The sequence below is a fragment of the Schistocerca americana genome, chromosome 11, assembly GCF_021461395.2.
Source record: "Schistocerca americana isolate TAMUIC-IGC-003095 chromosome 11, iqSchAmer2.1, whole genome shotgun sequence".
In the NCBI taxonomy this organism is placed as follows: domain Eukaryota; kingdom Metazoa; phylum Arthropoda; class Insecta; order Orthoptera; family Acrididae; genus Schistocerca; species Schistocerca americana.
In genome coordinates, this window is record NC_060129.1 from 107,888,342 (window position 1) to 107,906,194 (window position 17,853).

The 17,853-nt window shown below is 43.2% G+C and overlaps 1 protein-coding gene across 1 annotated transcript in view; it reads left to right on the top strand.

Annotated features, from left to right (window-relative positions):
- Positions 1–2,966: 2,966 nt before the first annotated feature.
- LOC124553333 overlaps positions 2,967–17,853 on the top strand; it is a 35,105-nt gene continuing 20,218 nt past the window's right edge. The window contains exons 1-2 of the mRNA XM_047127210.1: positions 2,967–3,046; positions 13,887–14,080. Coding sequence (XP_046983166.1) covers positions 2,967–3,046; positions 13,887–14,080 — 274 coding nt within the window. The remainder of the gene's footprint in view (positions 3,047–13,886; positions 14,081–17,853) is intronic.

Below are 17,853 nucleotides of genomic sequence, written 5' to 3' on the forward strand. Positions count from 1 at the left end.
TTACATTTGATTTCAAATAGTTCTCTTATACTAGAAAGAGATTTGCATACACTTTATCCAGTGAATCACTGCTGCTTATGTGAAATGTGACAGTTCTCGTTTTTCATTTGTTTTTTAATTAACTGAACATCGTTAACTTCTAAAGCCACCAGTTTTTGGTCATTTCCTATGAAATGCTGATGCAGTGTCTACAAGCCAAACTGAAATTTCTAAGTGAACTTCATTCGGTAACTACACCACATTAGATTTATACAAGCTATTGTAGGCTTGTATGCCTCAAACACTCTCTAATCTTACATAATATTTTCCTTTACAGCCTCAAATACTAAATTTTGCCTCTCTGCCAATTCCTTAAATGAGGTCTGTAAGCAAGTCTCATATTAGATCTCGCCAACTTAAGCATTTGTGCCATCGATTTTTTGATTTGTCTTTCCAAATTTTATTTGTCTTCTCACTAGCTTGTTTATATTAGTTATTAGAACTGTCAGTTTTATGACACAATCCCTGAGGAACCTCATTACACCATTTTCAAGATCAGTGCTTACACTGGACGATTTGTCATCACTGTCAGGAGGTACTGTTTCTGCTGATGTAGTGTGGCAAGTCACACTTGGTGCACGCATATCAGACACATGGCCTGCACTCGAATGGTGTGCATCTGGAAACTACCTTCCTTTAGCCCTGAACTGCTTTGCAGTAACGAGCTGTCGTCATTTGATTCCGACAGTTTGTCATGTCAACATGATGAAATTTCATCCCCGTCACTTATTCTGTTAGTAGAGCAACATACCTCTCAATTTCTTAACATTACAAATTTCATACTATCACCCTTGTTTAAAATGTTACTGACTTCTTACAGCTAAAACGAATCTATTTACTACTTGCTGCATATGTGTGCTTGATCTGTGCTGATCTACACTGCTGCCACAGTTTGTCACCACACTAAGCTGCTAGGCCGTTTGAAGTGGTAGGACCAGACAATATGTCATACTTTCCTATGCAAAGCCATCCTTGAAGCTGCGTGTGCTGACTGGCCTGGTAGACTTTGGGTTTCCAGTGGCCACTTCCTACTGTGAAAAGGGTCGTCTGCTCAGACTGCGTTACAACTCTGTCATCCACAAAACTGCTCCACCGTCCACATCGTTTTGTTGCTGGGGGCTACCTGCTCCCTAGCCATGTCGGTCTACAAAGCGATATATTGGCACTGTAGCGAAGTCTCACTGCTTTTTGCTCTTGATGTCAGTCTCCGATTTGGCGTCCGATATCACTATCCTTTACACATGCCTTATCAACTGTTACGACAACACATACTATCACTCACTGTCACAAAATTTTACTAAATGTCAGTATCTTAGTTTTTTCTTTGCGTTTCACTAGTTACAAATGTTATATATCATACACTGTGATCTTTACGACAACTATTAATTGTCACAGTATATATGATCACTGACACTGTTCCACATATTATCACTGTCATAAATTTACCGTTGTGCTGAAAACCTACTTCAGCACCCCTCATCCACAAACACAGTTCACTGTTCAGTCCAATCATGCAGAGTTGAAGCAGTATAAAACCCATCCATCAATCCAAGGGGTGCCATATGAAGCACTCCCCTTGTGTTAACAAGATAGGTCTCAAATTCTGGTTGTAACAGAGTACCTGTACAGACACTGTTTATCATTGGAGATGTGTGTGTCCATCACATCTAACGATTGTTCTCTGAAAAATCTTCAACTTGATTCTTCCAAACATGTGTATCTGTGGCAGTGGAAGTACTTGGGCATCACCTCATGCAAAACTAGCCCTGTAGTGGTCATTATCAGAGACAATCCTTAACTAGTTTCTTCTAAAGAGCACACAGTTACTCTTTCTCAAAGGGTGTCTTTTATTCATTCCTCTGGTTTCCGACCATAGCGTGGTGATCACAACACTCCATGTACTGTAAAGCATATTGTTCACTCCTGAAATTCTTAAATTAAATGATAATTAATTGAAGCCCTCAGCTGCCGACAGGTGTTGTTCATATACCTCGATGAGGACAACTGAGAATGTGTGCCCCGACCAGGATTTGAACCTGGGCTCTCCTGCTTAAATTAGACTCAGATTAAATTTTTAATTAGTTCCGACCTACCTATGCAACCACACTATCCCACCAGTCTGATGATAAGTCGTTTAAATGCAATGTTCAACCCATTTTAGCAAACAACTATCGAGAACCACCACTGATCTGCCAATCTACTATGCCCCTCTCTCCGCGGTTGACGTTGACAACCATGACTTCAGAGAGTCTGTCGACACAACAGAGCTTCTGGCGGAATGGTTTCAGCCAGTCACAGAAAAGGGAATTTCGTGCTACTGTATACAGTGGAGCCTTGCCTGGCCATTGATAAGAGAGGACATTGTTTGTAGTTGAGTGACACCATGCCATGTGAGGAAGTCGCCACACTGATACTGCCACATGTACTTCTGCCTATACTGTACGACTTGTGACACATTGCACCATGTCACGAATATATGATACCCATTTCAGCATAAATTTCTTATGCAGATGGTGTGGAGATCACTGTTTCCGGGAAAAAAGGGGGACAGGATGTGAGGTTGCTGTGGGGATGGAAGACAGGAGGTCTTCAGAGAGTGAATGTGAGCGGGAAAGCATGAAGGTGCAATTGTATGGGGAGATGAATCGAAAGGTAGCGGTTGATAGACTGGGTGTCGATATTTGGAAGGAATGCCGATTTCATGTCCATGAATTCAGATCAGTCATTTTTGGATTGGATTTCTTTTTGTAAATGAGGATGATGGTTATCTGTTCTATTTTGCTAGTGGTTCTGTAGCTGCATGGATGGGATTTATGGGATAATAAGTGGCACTAGATGGGTGTAGGTAGGGACATTAACAGGAGTTCCTTACAGTTGCTATGTTAGTTCAGTACTGGCGAATAAGATTGGAATAGCTGGCACCAGCAATGGTGCTAGTGATACAGGTGGTAACAGTCATGGTGATGCAGGTAATGGTGATGGCGCTGGAGCATTTGGGGATGGCAAGGTAACGAAGCTAGTTATGACTAGTAAAAGAATTGAGGGGATGTGGAATGACGAGAGATTATGGGTGCAGGAGCAGTGGGTGGCTATATATGAAGGAATTGAGGTGGTGACGTAAGTTACTGAGGTTGTTGTTTGTCCAATGTCGATGCAATTTTGAACTACTTTAGCAGTGACAGATCTTTGACACCAATTTTGCAGCTCATGGAGTGCAGCGTTACATGTACATTCTATAGTTTTCGTATCACTGTTTACAATTTGTCATCTATAAATTTCACTAGGCCACATCCTTAATGCAGTCACATAATGTCTATAGCAATGGTTCCATCGCTACAACACGAAACTATGAACTACACATTGATCTCTGAGGCAGCTATTCTTCGCACAAAGACGACAGTTTTTTAAGATTTTAGTAGCCTTTACGCATTTTACAAAGCCTCTAGAAACTCTAATTTCCTCTAACGAGTAAATAGGTTATCTGAGGCATCCCTAGCGAAAATAATCAATGAAAATCGCATTATTTATTGTGTCTTTTGTTGACTTTCCCACTTCTTGTGCCACTGCTAGCATTTCTAAGTTGACTTCCATAGTCAATCAGTATTGATGACTACTACACTGGCAAATTACCTGCCCACATACCTATGGATGTTAAAGTGCCGCTTCTGGGAAGGGAAGGTGCAGCTGCCCAAGATCAAGTTCGCTTGGCGCACGACCGCCTGGCGGACAGTCGCCTGGCGTGTCAGCCAGTCCTGATCTAGTTTGTGCCGGTTTTCCCCAACCCAGTAGGTAAATACGAGGCAGTACACACGTCACATCTCAGTCTTACACGTTTCGCGATAATTTTGAAGACTTTCGCTCACTTACACATCAGCGACACTACACGCAGACATTTGAGTAAATACATCGCCTCCCACATGTAATGGGGCGCCATCTGGAAGGGTATATGGCCACCCCATAAAGTAACCATGTCAAATCCGTTAATGCACTAGAAAACGAAGATCTATACTGGAAGATTGGGCTTTTCCTTACACTTCTTCTGTGAAAATTATAATCTCACTTCTTTCCTGCAGATAATGGTGTCCTCTGATTGCCTGTGGGGAATAACCTATTGCATCACATTACAGGCATCCCTCTCCCAAAATTCGTCACCATGAAGTCTCCTTAGAACAATTGATCAGACCATTGTCAGTACCACCTCCTTCCATATTTGGCATGCAGAACAACTTACTTGCGTCAAAGCATGGATTCTGAGAACCTAGGTTTTCAGTGAATTTGGAGTGGACTGTACGTCCAAGCGCAATGGCCTCTAGCAGGAAAATATCACAGAGAAATGATTTGTGAGTCTCGGACCAATGACATCAAGTGTGATGGAAAAGATTGCTTTACATTTGAAGTCAGATGCAGAAGACGAACTGAACTCCTTACTACACACTTCCACCCATTAATTGATGTTGATGCTCTCTAGTAACACTGATAATGAAAGAACACTCTACCATGAGTACAAGTTCTTCAGTTTTTTAACTGACAAGTAGTAGGGCATGATATGTACTGACACAGTCTCTACTGTTGTGAGATTTCTGTAGGCATCATCGATGAAATCATGCCTTGTTTTCTGATTTCCTCCATCCTTTCCCACCACAATAAACCTATGTATAAAATATGAGTATGTGAAGATGGTGTCTGTCCAAAAGAACAGATACCACTACTGATCTTGCAGCTCTCGAAGAATGAGATTAGAATGAAATCCTGACCATTAGCTGCTTACAGGTGTTGATAAATATCAATGGGGACAGTTGAAAACGTGTGCTGTGACCAGTACTTGTACCCGGGATCTCCTGCTCACACGGCAGACACTCTATCTGACAACCATCGTGGACACAGACGATAATGCGACTACAGGAACTTATCTCTGGGATGCTCCGCATGAGACCCACAATTCCCACTTACTGTCCACACACTACATTTGTAGTGACCATGCCCACTATACTCATTACTCGCGGCAGTCGATCTACTGGTTTCAGTAAGAGTTTGAGCAATGCGAGTGCATCCTCATTGAAGAATATCATTGTCCAATAAGCCTTATCTATATGAAGATGGTATCTGTTCTTTTGGACATGTCAATGACCTTCAGACATGTCGTACTGTCCTACTGGATTTGCACAAGCCTGTCAGAATGCACAATGGACATGAATGGATGCAGGTGAACAGTCAAGATACTTATGTATGTGTCACCTGTCAGAGTCGTATCTAGACTTATCAGGAATCCCACATCACTTCAGCTGCACACACCCCACACCATTACAGAGCCTCCACCGTCTTGAACAGCCCTTGCTGACATATAGGGTCCATGGATTCATTAGGTTGTCTCAGTAGTTCGTTTCACGATACATACATTTTTTTTAAAAAATCGAAATTTTCTGCTCCCGTTCAATAGAGTATTCCCTCTTTAGTGTACTTTGACTTTAGTCGATATTTACTAGCAAGAAGAACAACGAGTACTCCAGCAGCGACTCCCACGCCGCCTTGGTGCGTGCTAACAGCTACTGGGAATCACCACCGCCACTCCTTCAGTAATGGTTATTCTTCCTATCTTACTGGCCCTGCTAATTCATACCGATAAATCGTATGTCTCAACAGGTGCCCCAATGGGCGCATAAAACCCCTATTCTAAAATTATTTTGAATGTAAAGGAAAATAAACAGACCCTTGCTGAAGTCACTGCCCATCTCATGATTGACATCAGCTACTTCGGTCCTCTCCTAAATGAACACTGCTACTGCCACCTTACCCCAAAATATTGAATGCATTATGGGTATAATTTGAAGGGTGTGTCGATAAGGGTAAATTTTTGCATTGGCGTTTGTACTCTGAAGAGACAAAAGTCATGGGATACCTCGTAATATCGTATCAGGTCTCTATCTGCCTGGAGTAGTGCAGCAACTACATGCGGCATTGATTCATTGGAAATCCCCTGCAGAAATATTGAATCATGCTGCCTCTGTAACCATTCATAATAGCGAAAGTGTTTCTAGTGCACGATTTTGTGCACAAACTGACCTCACAATTATGTTAAATTAGTGTTCCATGGCACTCATGTCCTTGATTGTCCAGAATGTCCTTTGAAGCAGTTGCATTCAGAAGCAATCCCATTGTTCTCATTTGATTGACAGGTACTTAACCTGTTGTCCTGTTAAGTGGTTTTACATGTCACTGCAGTTAACCTATTGTCCCCCCCCCCCCCCCACCCACTCCAACTCCCATGCCCCCTCACTGCTACAGGTACACTTTGAAGTCTGAGTTATTGGAATAGAAACTGTCACTACTATTTCACATGATGACACAAGTGCAATTAGACCTGTGATGTCACAGATACACTGATTGGCCTCCCATCACAAATCCAAGATGGCGTGATGGCGCTAGTATTGTTACCCAAGATGGTGATGGTGGGAAATTCAAAAAGTGCCATACCCCCTCACAGGTGGGAAATTCAAATTTTGTGAGTTTTTCGCGAGGGCCATGCTCACCTAGACTTGAAATGAGTTTTTGTGAGTGCCATACCCACCTAGACTTTGAAGGCAATAGTTAAAGCCTCCACCACGCTCTTTAACCGACCACCACATCCCCTTACCATGTTGGTGGGCTAACGTGTACTAACGTGCACTAACGTGTACTAATGTGCATAGTGTCGTCTAAGATGGCAGCTGTGACATCAGTTGATGATGCAAGTGCCACATCCCACTGGCGGGAAGTTGAAATTTCGGCGGGAAGATAGGTCAACTGGGCTACCTCCCCTAACTTAACCTCCCTCCCCTCACTCCAGAAAAATGGCAGAAAGCTCAAATTCCAACAGGATAATGCATCACACCTAAGAAAATGGCAGAGCTCTACATATTTCTAACACCTTGAGCACAGTGCCTAATTTATGTTCTATCTCTCTGCCTATGTGAGTCACAGAGCATGCTCTAATGTATTGTTCTAGAGTCTAGGATGTGTACCTGCAAGGTATTGGTAAGAGAGAACATAGACACACGCACTTCTAGGGCTACAACGTTCTGCACTTAAAACGGGCTATAATGTTAGATCATCTGCATTTTCAACCTATCAGTTGTATGGAATGTAGCACTGTTAATATTCCAATGCAAGAAATATATTTCATGCATGAGACATACATCCTTCTTCTCGGATTCTCTATGATAAACTATGTTATCAGACCATAAAACGAAAAAACTACTTCCTTAAAACATTGGCTCCGTGTGATACGGGTACAATATTGCTTTCAGGTGATGTATAGCACCCACTGTACACATCCAATCATGGTTCCAAAATTATACTATGCCTGTGTCAGCCCTATATAAAATGATTGTTAGTAACTCCGAATATCTCTTACAAGGAAACAGATAAACGTACAGCAGCAGCGCCTGACATGTGAAAATTACCAATCATTCCATCACTAACTGCTGGCCTTTGTGGCTGAGCGGTTCTAGGTGCTTCAGTCCAGAACCGCACTGCTGCTACGGTCGCAGTTTCGAATCCTGCCTCAGGCATGAATGTGTGTGCTGTCCTTAGGTTAGTTAGGTTTAAGTAGTTCCTAGTCTAGGGGACTGATGACCTTAGATGTTAAGTCCATCCGTCACTAACTCTGTAAACAGCACACCTGTCAGGCAAATGTGTACACTGGGAACGCAGTGTCTCACAGGCACCTATCACTAACTTAGTTGTGACGTTGAAGTCCAGAGTTTACACCCAAGATGTGGCAGGAGGACGGAGTACATCACATAAATCAAAGTTCGTTTGGAGGGATGTGTCACGTCTCATCACACATGAGATGGAAGTCCTCTGATGACTGACAGGTTTACTGTTAACGATCGGAAATGTTATGCTGCTGCTTTAATGTGAAGGTACCGTGGCTTATGTTCTGGGAAGTAATCAAACTACTATTCCCGTAAAAACAAAAAAGATTGTGTATGTCTAGTCATAACAGAATGATGGATTGAACATGGTGAATTATGATTTCCATGCATCGAGAAGTATATCCGAACATACGTGGTGATAGATTCATTTCGTAAAAAGCTGCACAATATAGCAAATGCAAGTGTTCATCTGGACCTGGTATAGTGTACAAACACGACAGGCAATAGAGCTGTTACAATACGTCCCCTCATCGGCACCCTGTAAGTGTACCCTAGTATTTTCCTTGTTGTCTGCCAGAGGTGATAATGATTCAGTACACCAACCCGCGTCTGTGACGCCTTTCTTAGCATTACATCTGCGGATGGGGTATTCATTACCACACAGTGCCAGGCGCCTGCCCTTCATAACACTTGTTTGAAGAATCTCGGCAGGGTGCAGCACCTTCCAGAAGTGATGATTCGACGACTCTGTCAGATAATTTCCTAGGACTGTGGAGAATCGAGACATATAGCCAGTGTGAGTGTGGGCCTTTTTTTGGGTGCTGTGCAGATACAAACGATAACTGCACTGTTTGTACAAAATGTGTATATATTGCATTGTAAAGTTACTGTGGTTTATGGTGTGGCATGACTAGAGAAGATGACTGTGTGTCCTATCGTGAGGGACGTAAATATTAGGGACATCGATAACCACAAGAGATTTTTTACAGGGTGTTTCAAAAATGACCGGTATATTTGAAACGGCAATAAAAACTAAACGAGCAGCGATAGAAATACACTGTTTGTTGCAATATGCTTGGGACAACAGTACATTTTCAGGCAGACAAACTTTCGAAATTACAGTAGTTACAATTTTCAACAACAGATGGCGCTGCGGTCTGGGAAACTCTATAGTACGATATTTTCCACATATCCACCATGCGTAGCAATAATATGGCGTAGTCTCTGAATGAAATTACCTGAAACCTTTGACAACGTGTCTGGCGGAATGGCTTCACATGCAGATGAGATGTACTGCTTCAGCTGTTAAATTGTTTCTGGATTCTGGCGGTACACCTGGTCTTTCAAGTGTCCCCACAGAAAGAAGTCACAGGGGTTCATGTCTGGCGAATAGGGAGGCCAATCCACGCCGCCTCCGGTATGTTTCGGATAGCCCAAAGCAATCACACGATCATCAAAATATTCATTCAGGAAATTAAAGACGTCGGCCGTGCGATGTGGCCGGGCACCATCTTGCATAAACCATGAGGTGTTCGCAGTGTCGTCTAAGGCAGTTTGTACCGCCACAAATTCACGAAGAATGTCCAGATAGCGTGATGCAGTAATCGTTTCGGATGTGAAAAATGGGCCAATGATTCCTTTGGAAGAAATGGCGGCCCAGACCAGTACTTTTTGAGGATGTAGGGACGATGGGACTGCAACATGGGGCTTTTCGGTTCCCCATATGCGCCAGTTCTGTTTATTGATGAAGCCGTCCAGGTAAAAATAAGCTTCGTCAGTAAACCAAATGTTGCCCACATGCATATCGCCGTCATCAATCCTGTGCACTATATCGTTAGCGAATGTCTCTCGTGCAGCAATGGTAGCGGCGCTGAGGGGTTGCCGCGTTGGAATTTTGTATGGATAGAGGTGTAAACTCTGGCGCATGAGACGATACGTGGATGTTGGCGTCATTTGGACCGCAGCTGCAACATGGCGAACGGAAACCCGAGGCCGCTGTCGGATCACCTGCTGCACTAGCTGCGCGTTGCCCTCTGTGGTTGCCGTACGCAGTCGCCCTGCCTTTCCAGCACGTTCATCCGTCACGTTCCCAGTCCGTTGAAATTTTTCAAACAGATCCTTTATTGTATCGCTTTTCGGTCCTTTGGTTACATTAAACCTCCGTTGAAAACTTCGTCTTGTTGCAACAACACTGTGTTCTAGGCGGTGGAATTCCAACACCAGAAAAATCCTCTGTTCTAAGGAATAAACCATGTTGTCTACAGCACACTTGCACGTTGTGAACAGCACACGCTTACAGCAGAAAGACGACGTACAGAATGGCGCACTCACAGACTGCGTTGTCTTCTATATCTTTCACATCACTTGCAGCGCCATCTGTTGTTGAAAATTGTAACTACTGTAATTTCGAAAGTTTGTCCGCCTGAAAATGTACTGTTGTCCCAAGCATATTGCAACAAACGGTGTATTTCTATCGCTGCTCGTTTAGCTTTTATTGCCGTTTCAAATATACCGGTCATTTTTCAAACACCCTGTACATGGAAAATTATGTGCACTGTTGATAATGAGATTCGTTCCAGAGGAAAAATTAGCTGTACATCTATCGGTGTCAGACTGCAGTTGCAATCCTAATATTTAATTGTAGTTAGACTGTTAAATATTCTTTGGAGTCTTGTATGTATTTGATGATCTGTAGACAATTTTTTGCAGGGTTTAACTGTCAGTGCAATGTAGCGATCTGTGCAAAATAATTTTGTCTCTGAAAGTCTTGTCAGCAGGTAACAATGGCAGATGGTGCTCCCAGACCAGCAATTTGACAGGTATGTTCACTGGTGGACAGGATCTCCTGTTAGGAATGTGCCCTGGGAAGCATTGCATCATCACTAGGTGGTGGACTGAACTGCAGCTATGTGTCATCACACCAGCAATGGTGCCTAGGTGAACACGTATTTCGATAGGAATTTCTCAAGTGTAAAGTATGAAAGAGATGACACCGTCTCATACTCACAGAGCCCAAACTATTGCGTCATAGATTCGCTGGGAGTGCCAGTGCAGCGTCAGGTGTCAGGTGGTGGGATGTGTTTTTTATTATTAGCAATCTTTTATTTAAACTATAGTGCATCTAAATATATACTCTGCTAGCCACCAAGCGGTGTGTGGTGGAGGGCACTATTCACACCAAAGTTTTCGCGTGTGGGAAAAACGTCTGTCTGATCACCTCAGTATGAGCTCCAATTTCCCTTATCTTTGAATGGTGATCATTGTTCGATAAGAAAGTTGGTGGTAATAATATATGCTCTGCATCCTCAGCAGAGATAGGATTTTGAATTTAGTGTGCAGCCCTTCCATTTAGTGCGTAGTCTATCTACAAGTGTGTTCCAATCCAAATTTTCAATGAGATTTGTAACACTTTCATGATGGTGAAAGGTACCAATCACGAATCTTGCTGTTCTTCTCTGAACCTTCTCAATCTCTTGAATCAGACCCAACTGGTAAGAACCCCCATACAGACAAACAATACTCTAAGACCAATAGGATGCCACAAATTAAAAACAACTACACCATACATGTGAAGAATATCGATTTAATTAATTTGCATAAATTTTTTTATGTTAATGTGGTATTAGCGGTACAATAGTTAAGGGGAGGCAGTGTATGAGTGGGTGACATGGAGTAGAACAGCAGGTTAATTGCAGCACACTAAGTTAATTTGAATACTTTTTATGTGAAACACAGTTCAATAGTTTAAGGGGATGGGGATAACAATGAAAACCATTTAACAGAACAACAGGTTAAGTGCCGACAAAGGGCCAAACATTAGGTTAAACAACCAGAGTACAGTGCTGAACATCACGTTATGCAACATGTTTTCCCCATGTAATTGATTATTGCAAGACCTAGATGTTTCCAAACAGCAGAGAATGATGGGCCAGAGAAATCCAATCCCCACAAACTGAATTTCTTATAAATAAACAACATACCTTTTCCATATATTCCATAAATTTTCTTAATTGTTTAAATAATATTCCATAGAGAGCAATCAAATACCCTCCAAATGATCGATCAACTGAGTCTTTTTCCTACCAATTCCTAGAAAGAGGTGTTGGTTGGGTGACTTAGGTCAGTGGAGGTGCTCTTTTTTCCTGCCATTGTCTTAGGTATGTTGCATTATCCTGTTGGAATTTGAACTTCCCACCACTTTTCTGTGGGGAGAGGAGGGGTGTTAGGTTAGCAGAGGTAGCCCAATTGACCTATCTTCCCGCCGAAATTCCAACTTACCACCAGGGGGTGTGTGGCACTTCCATCATCAACTGATATCACAGACGCCATCTTAGATGACATCATGCACTATGTATGTTAGTACATGTTAGTGCACGTTAGTACCTGTTAGCCTCCTAGCATGGGTTGGTAAGGGGATGTGGCAGTTGGTTGAGGTTTGTGGTGGAGACTTTAACTATTTCCTTCCAAGTTCAGGTGGGCGTGGCGCTCACAAAAACTCATTCCAAGTCCAGGTGAGCGTCGCCCTTGCGAAAAACTAACAAAATTTGAATTTCCCACCTGCAAGGGGGGAATGGCACTTTTTGAATTTCCCACCGCCGCCATCTCCGGTAACGGTACGTGCGCCATCATGGCCCCCATTGTGAATTTCTGATGGGAGCCCCATCAGTATGTCTGTGACGTCACAGGTCTAATGGTACTTGCGTCATCATGTGAAATAGTAGTGACAGGGGCTATTCCAATAACTCAGACCTCAAAGTGTACCTGTAGCGGTGATGGGGCAGGGGAGTTGGAGTGGGTGGGGTGGGGGGGACAATAGGTTAACTGCAGTGACTTGGAAAACCACTTAACAGGACAATAGGTTAAGTACCTGTCAATCAAAGGAGAACAATAGGATTGCCTCTGAATGCATACCGACCCCGTCGTAGGTAATCTGCACTAACAAAATGCGACAGCATCCCCTTCGTGAGGGGGGAGGGGAGTGGGAGGGGCTGGAAGGGACAATAGGTTATGTGCCACAACATGGTAAAGCATTTAGCAGAATAATATGTTAAGTACCTGTCAAACAAAGGAGAACAATAGGATTCACCTGAGTGCATAACTGCCTCTGATGTAGACAACCTGACTACCCCTCTGTCCCACTACAGACATGATGCATGGTCCTCTATAAAATTTCGAACTTTGTTTGGGAACATTACTGCATGAACGACTGCAAATGGTCTCCAAGTAGCCGAACGAGACCGTTTCCAGTCATTTATCAGTCCAGCTGGACCAGAGGACCCTGTTCATTCCATTATGGAGCCATCATCAGCTTGCACACTGCCTTGTTGGGAACTTGGGTTCACGGCTTTATGGTGTCTGGTCTACACTCGGACCCTACCATCAGCTCCTACACAATGAAATCGGGAAACATCTGAAAAGGCCACAGTTTCCCTTACTCTAGGGCGCAACCAATATGGTCACTAGCGCAGGAGCAGTAGCAGCATCTTCTACTATCATTCCCCATTGACATCAAATTCCATTGCACTTTCCTAACGGATACGTTCGTCTTACGTCCAACTCTGATTTCTGCGGTTGTTTCACACAGAACTGCTTGCCTGTTGGCACTGACAACTCTACGCAAACAGTGCTCCTCTCGGTGGTTGAGACCATCGGCCACTGTGTTGTCCGTGATGAGAAGTAATGCCGGATATTTGGTATTTTTGGCACACTCTCTTGGAACTGTCAATCTCGGAATATTGAATTCTCTAACGATTCCCGAAATGCCTATGCGTCCAGATCCAACTAGCATTCCGAGTTCAGAGTCTGGTGATACCTGTCGTGCGATCGTCATCGCATAGAGACCCTTCTCACGTGAACTGCCTGATTACAAAGGACAGCTCCCCCAAAGCACTCCCCTTTTAAACTTCGTGTACGTGATACTGTTGCCGTTTGTGCATGTGCATATCGCTACCCCCCAGACTTTTGTCACCTCCATGTATAACACTGTAATTCATCGAAATTCATCACAATAAACGACTTTTAGTTGAGCAAAATGTTCTAGTGACAGACCGACACACAATTTTAATTTGCCGTGAAGTTTCATACTAGTGCACACTCCAGTGCTGAAAGTAAATACTTTGCAGATACCTCTACATCACACTTGAGCAGCACATGATCTGGCACGCTGAATTAACTTGTTTTTAACTTTTAACCTCGCAACTTTTTTTGTTACAGACGACCGCTGTTGAATCATGACCTACTCTCCTACCACGAGCGGTTCCTCTCCTTCAGGGACGACTTTACTGCGCTGTGCGGCGCGCGACATCAATGGGCGTCACAAATGTTTGGTCTCGCCGACGCACTGTATTCCTTCTATTATTACAACTGGTTCTTCGACCTACAGTTTGTAGGTGACATCGAGAGTTTAGGTAAGAATAATTTTGGCAGTCAGCCACTTCATTTTTGTGCACTGGTGACTCCCTACTGTATTCCAGTTCGAGGACTGAGCCTCGTAAACAGCTAATGATGTGTGGTTTCATATTTTCCGTAATTTCCCATGTGACCTACGTTAACTACTGGTTTTCTTTTCATTGCTGGTTGCTCGACTGGTTGGCAACTCTCCCCCTAGTTCTATTGCAAGCTGACTACTACAGTTTGACGTATCTATAGACACCTGCCCAATAGGATGTAAAAACCTACGTATAGCAAATATTACAGTGTTTGGAAGAGATAAAAAGAATCACTTTAAATGTTACAGAAACGTCACTGGAGCGTCGGTTCCCCACTAGGCATCCGTGAATTTTGCGACGCTAGTGATATTCACAGACGTTGTTAACACTGCTGCGTGACTAGTATGGTTTTGGAGACGTTGCTGGAAACGTCGCGCTATTACATTTATCCATTGCTGCCATCACCATAGCAATGCTTGCCTAACTCCATCAAAACAACCAACTGACTCGTGTTCACTAATGCGCCAAAGGAACTCGTATAGGTATGTGTATTCAAATGCAGAGATATGTAAACAGGCAGAATACGGCGCTGCGGTCGGCAACGCCTATTTAAGACTACAAGTGTCTGGTGAAGTTGTTAAATCGGTGACTTGTGCTACAATGACAGATTATCAAGATTTAAGTGAGTTTTAAATTGGTGCTACAGTCGGAGCAATGGACACAGCATCTCTGAGGTAGGGCTCAAGAGAGGATTTTCCGATACGAGCATTTCTGTGTACCGTGAATATCAGGAATCTTGTAAAAAATCAAATCTCCGACATAGCTGCGGCCCAAAAAAGATCCTGCAAGAACGGACCAACAACGACTGAAGACAAACGTTCAACGTGACGGAAGTGCAATCCTTCCGCAATTTGCTACATATTTCAATGATGGGCCATCATCAAGTGACAGCGTGCGAATCATTCAATGAAACCTCATCGATACGGGCTTTCGGAGCCGAGGCCCCAATCGTGTACCCTTGATGAATGCACGACACAAAGCTTTATGCCTTGTCTGGGCCTGGCTATACCGACATTTGAGTCTTGATGACTGCAAATATGTTGCCTGGTCAGACGAGCGGATGGACGTGTACGGGTATGGTAAGAACCTCATGAATCGGTGGACACTGCATGGTCGCAGGGGTCTGTTGAAGCTGGTGTAGGCTCTGTAATTGTGTGGAGCGTGTGCAGTTGGAGTGATGTGGGACCCCTGATACGTCTACATTCTTTAACCAAATGAAAAATCCATTTTTCTGGAGTGTCCATCGTTGCCCCTACACCGAAGGCTTCATGTCGCTCAGTACGAGATCAGCAGCATCCTGAAAACAATATTCATCACACAGCCATCTGAACATGGTCTCTGAACACAGATTATGTCAAAACTTGATGGACAGCTAGCGGGATAACGGTACGTCTGTGACAACTAAGAGAAAATTTTCTTCTAATCATCACTGAACAGTGTAAGATTTGGTGTACACAGTTCTTTGAGACCAAACAAAAGGCCGGTTTTAAATATGTTTGTTTTCTGTAGCACAACAGCTACAGATATAAATTAACTTTTTGCTAAGCACTGAACTGCTATGGACGAGTTAAATCGTCGTGTTCCGCTGCATCCCAGTTACTGAGTGTGGAGTCTTGTACCGCAAGGAAGCAAGGGAGCAGACGTTGTTATGGATGGTTGGTATCCTCTTTCTACACTGCAAATGCACACATGGATTAATATGGTTCTTTATTTACATGAACAGACTTTTACTTAATTTTAATAGAGTTCATGTGTTTTGGTACAAGTTCATCAGTAATAGTCCTCTTGCACGCAATATCGGTAATCTTGATATTACAAACTTTAGTGTCATTGCTAGTCCCATTATAGTTAATAATCTGGTCACAACGTATTGTCATAGACTGTGACGTGCTCTGCAAACGTACTGACAGACGCCTAACTGGAATTAGTGAGGCCTAGAGGGCGTTGGCGACATCTTGCTTGTGGGTGTGTCTCTGGCCTCTCTCGTGACAGGCGCCCTTGATTCAGCGTGCGGGCATTCTCAATAAAAATGTGATGATGTGAATGGATGGCCCTCAACTACGTACCCTACGACAGAGTCGCAATATGAAAAGTTTTGGCTGGTTTCGTTGTCTAGGGGCTGGGATACGTAGTTGTCGCATTACAGGCCAAATACAGCTGAGTCTACAGTATACAATATGGATGTACACATGAATCGAATGGTCGAAGGTTCCTGTCACTCAACAATTGCAAATTTAGGACGTAACAAAGACGTTTATAAATGAAGGATTGCAATTAAATAAAATCTGCAGCTATTATCTTAACGACTTTAAATGATGAGTACGACAGTAGAAGTACTTTTGACAATGTGGTATATTTCTGCAAAACACTTATTGGTGTCGATGGTCCAACAATTAAATAAAATATAAGTTGAATAACAGGAAAACAATAGATTCCTACTGCACGTAATTAGTTATGAACGACAACATAGCTCGCGAGATATTCACTTCTAAAGGCACACTACGTCTTCACTGTAGAAGCCACGGAAATCTCACAAGTGCAAGAGTCGTCATTCCGAAGTACTTCTATCTGTCGCGACCAGGCGCAAACCGCTGCCCACTCTCCAAGTCTGTCCCTCGACTGCCGCGTCAAGCACCTCCCCTGTGTCCTCTGCCGCACCCCTCTCCCACTTCCATTGAGTCTCCCCATTCACGAGCGCTGTGATTGGCTAGAGCGCTCCCGCCATGTCTTCAAGCCAATTCTCACTCACAAATATAAAACACTCTCGAAATACTGGATTTACATTTAAATAACTTTAAATTAAATAAATATTCCTACGGCTGGACCATAAACACGCTCTAACATCCATTATTAAATACATAAACAAATTAAATAAACATATATCAAAGGAATAGCGAGCCAAAGTAACCCAGTAGCCTAATGTCTCTGTGCTTTCTAAAACACGGTAAAGAATTGACCATTTTCTTCATGAATAGCATATATCGGATTTAAACAAAGACATAGATGAATAAATATATTTATAAGCATGCTGTGGAGTACTTATGGCCTGACGCTATCTATAGTAATCGGCTATTTTCACCTCCAATAACTGATGTACTATTGACGTTAGATGCCTGCAATTCATACCACTTTAACTTTAATCTAATAGCTTTCTAAAGACACGTCGATCGACGAAATCGAATGAAGGGTTTAAATTTTGGAAATTCACTGCTGGGTGTACTAGTATAATTTACCTGCAGATACTAAACTTTAAACTAATAAAGATATTGAAAATCTGATTACAGCGTCAGAATCGTCGTGCAAATGATAGTAATTTACATGTTTCTTTTTGAGGTATCATGACTCATCTGGCTACTGTTAATATCTATACAAACTGCGAAATGTCTGCCACGATGGTTTCAAAAAGTCCGCCACCTTTGGCACTCTCGGTGTGCAAGTCTCCTTCGCTGACACAGCCTCACCGTGGAACTGCCAGCCTCGTGGCCGGGCTGCAGCCCTCTTGCTTCGGCCAACGTCCGGCACCACGAGGTCCGCCTGCCAACTCCGAACTTGGAATATTTTCAGGGCGCCACAATTCGCCTGTTAGAGGCGCCTACTATTGAACTTTGCCAACTGCTGACAGCTTACACCAGCACACTGAGGGCACGTTTGAGTGCGCTCCCTGGGATTTCCTAAAGCACTGTTGACGTATT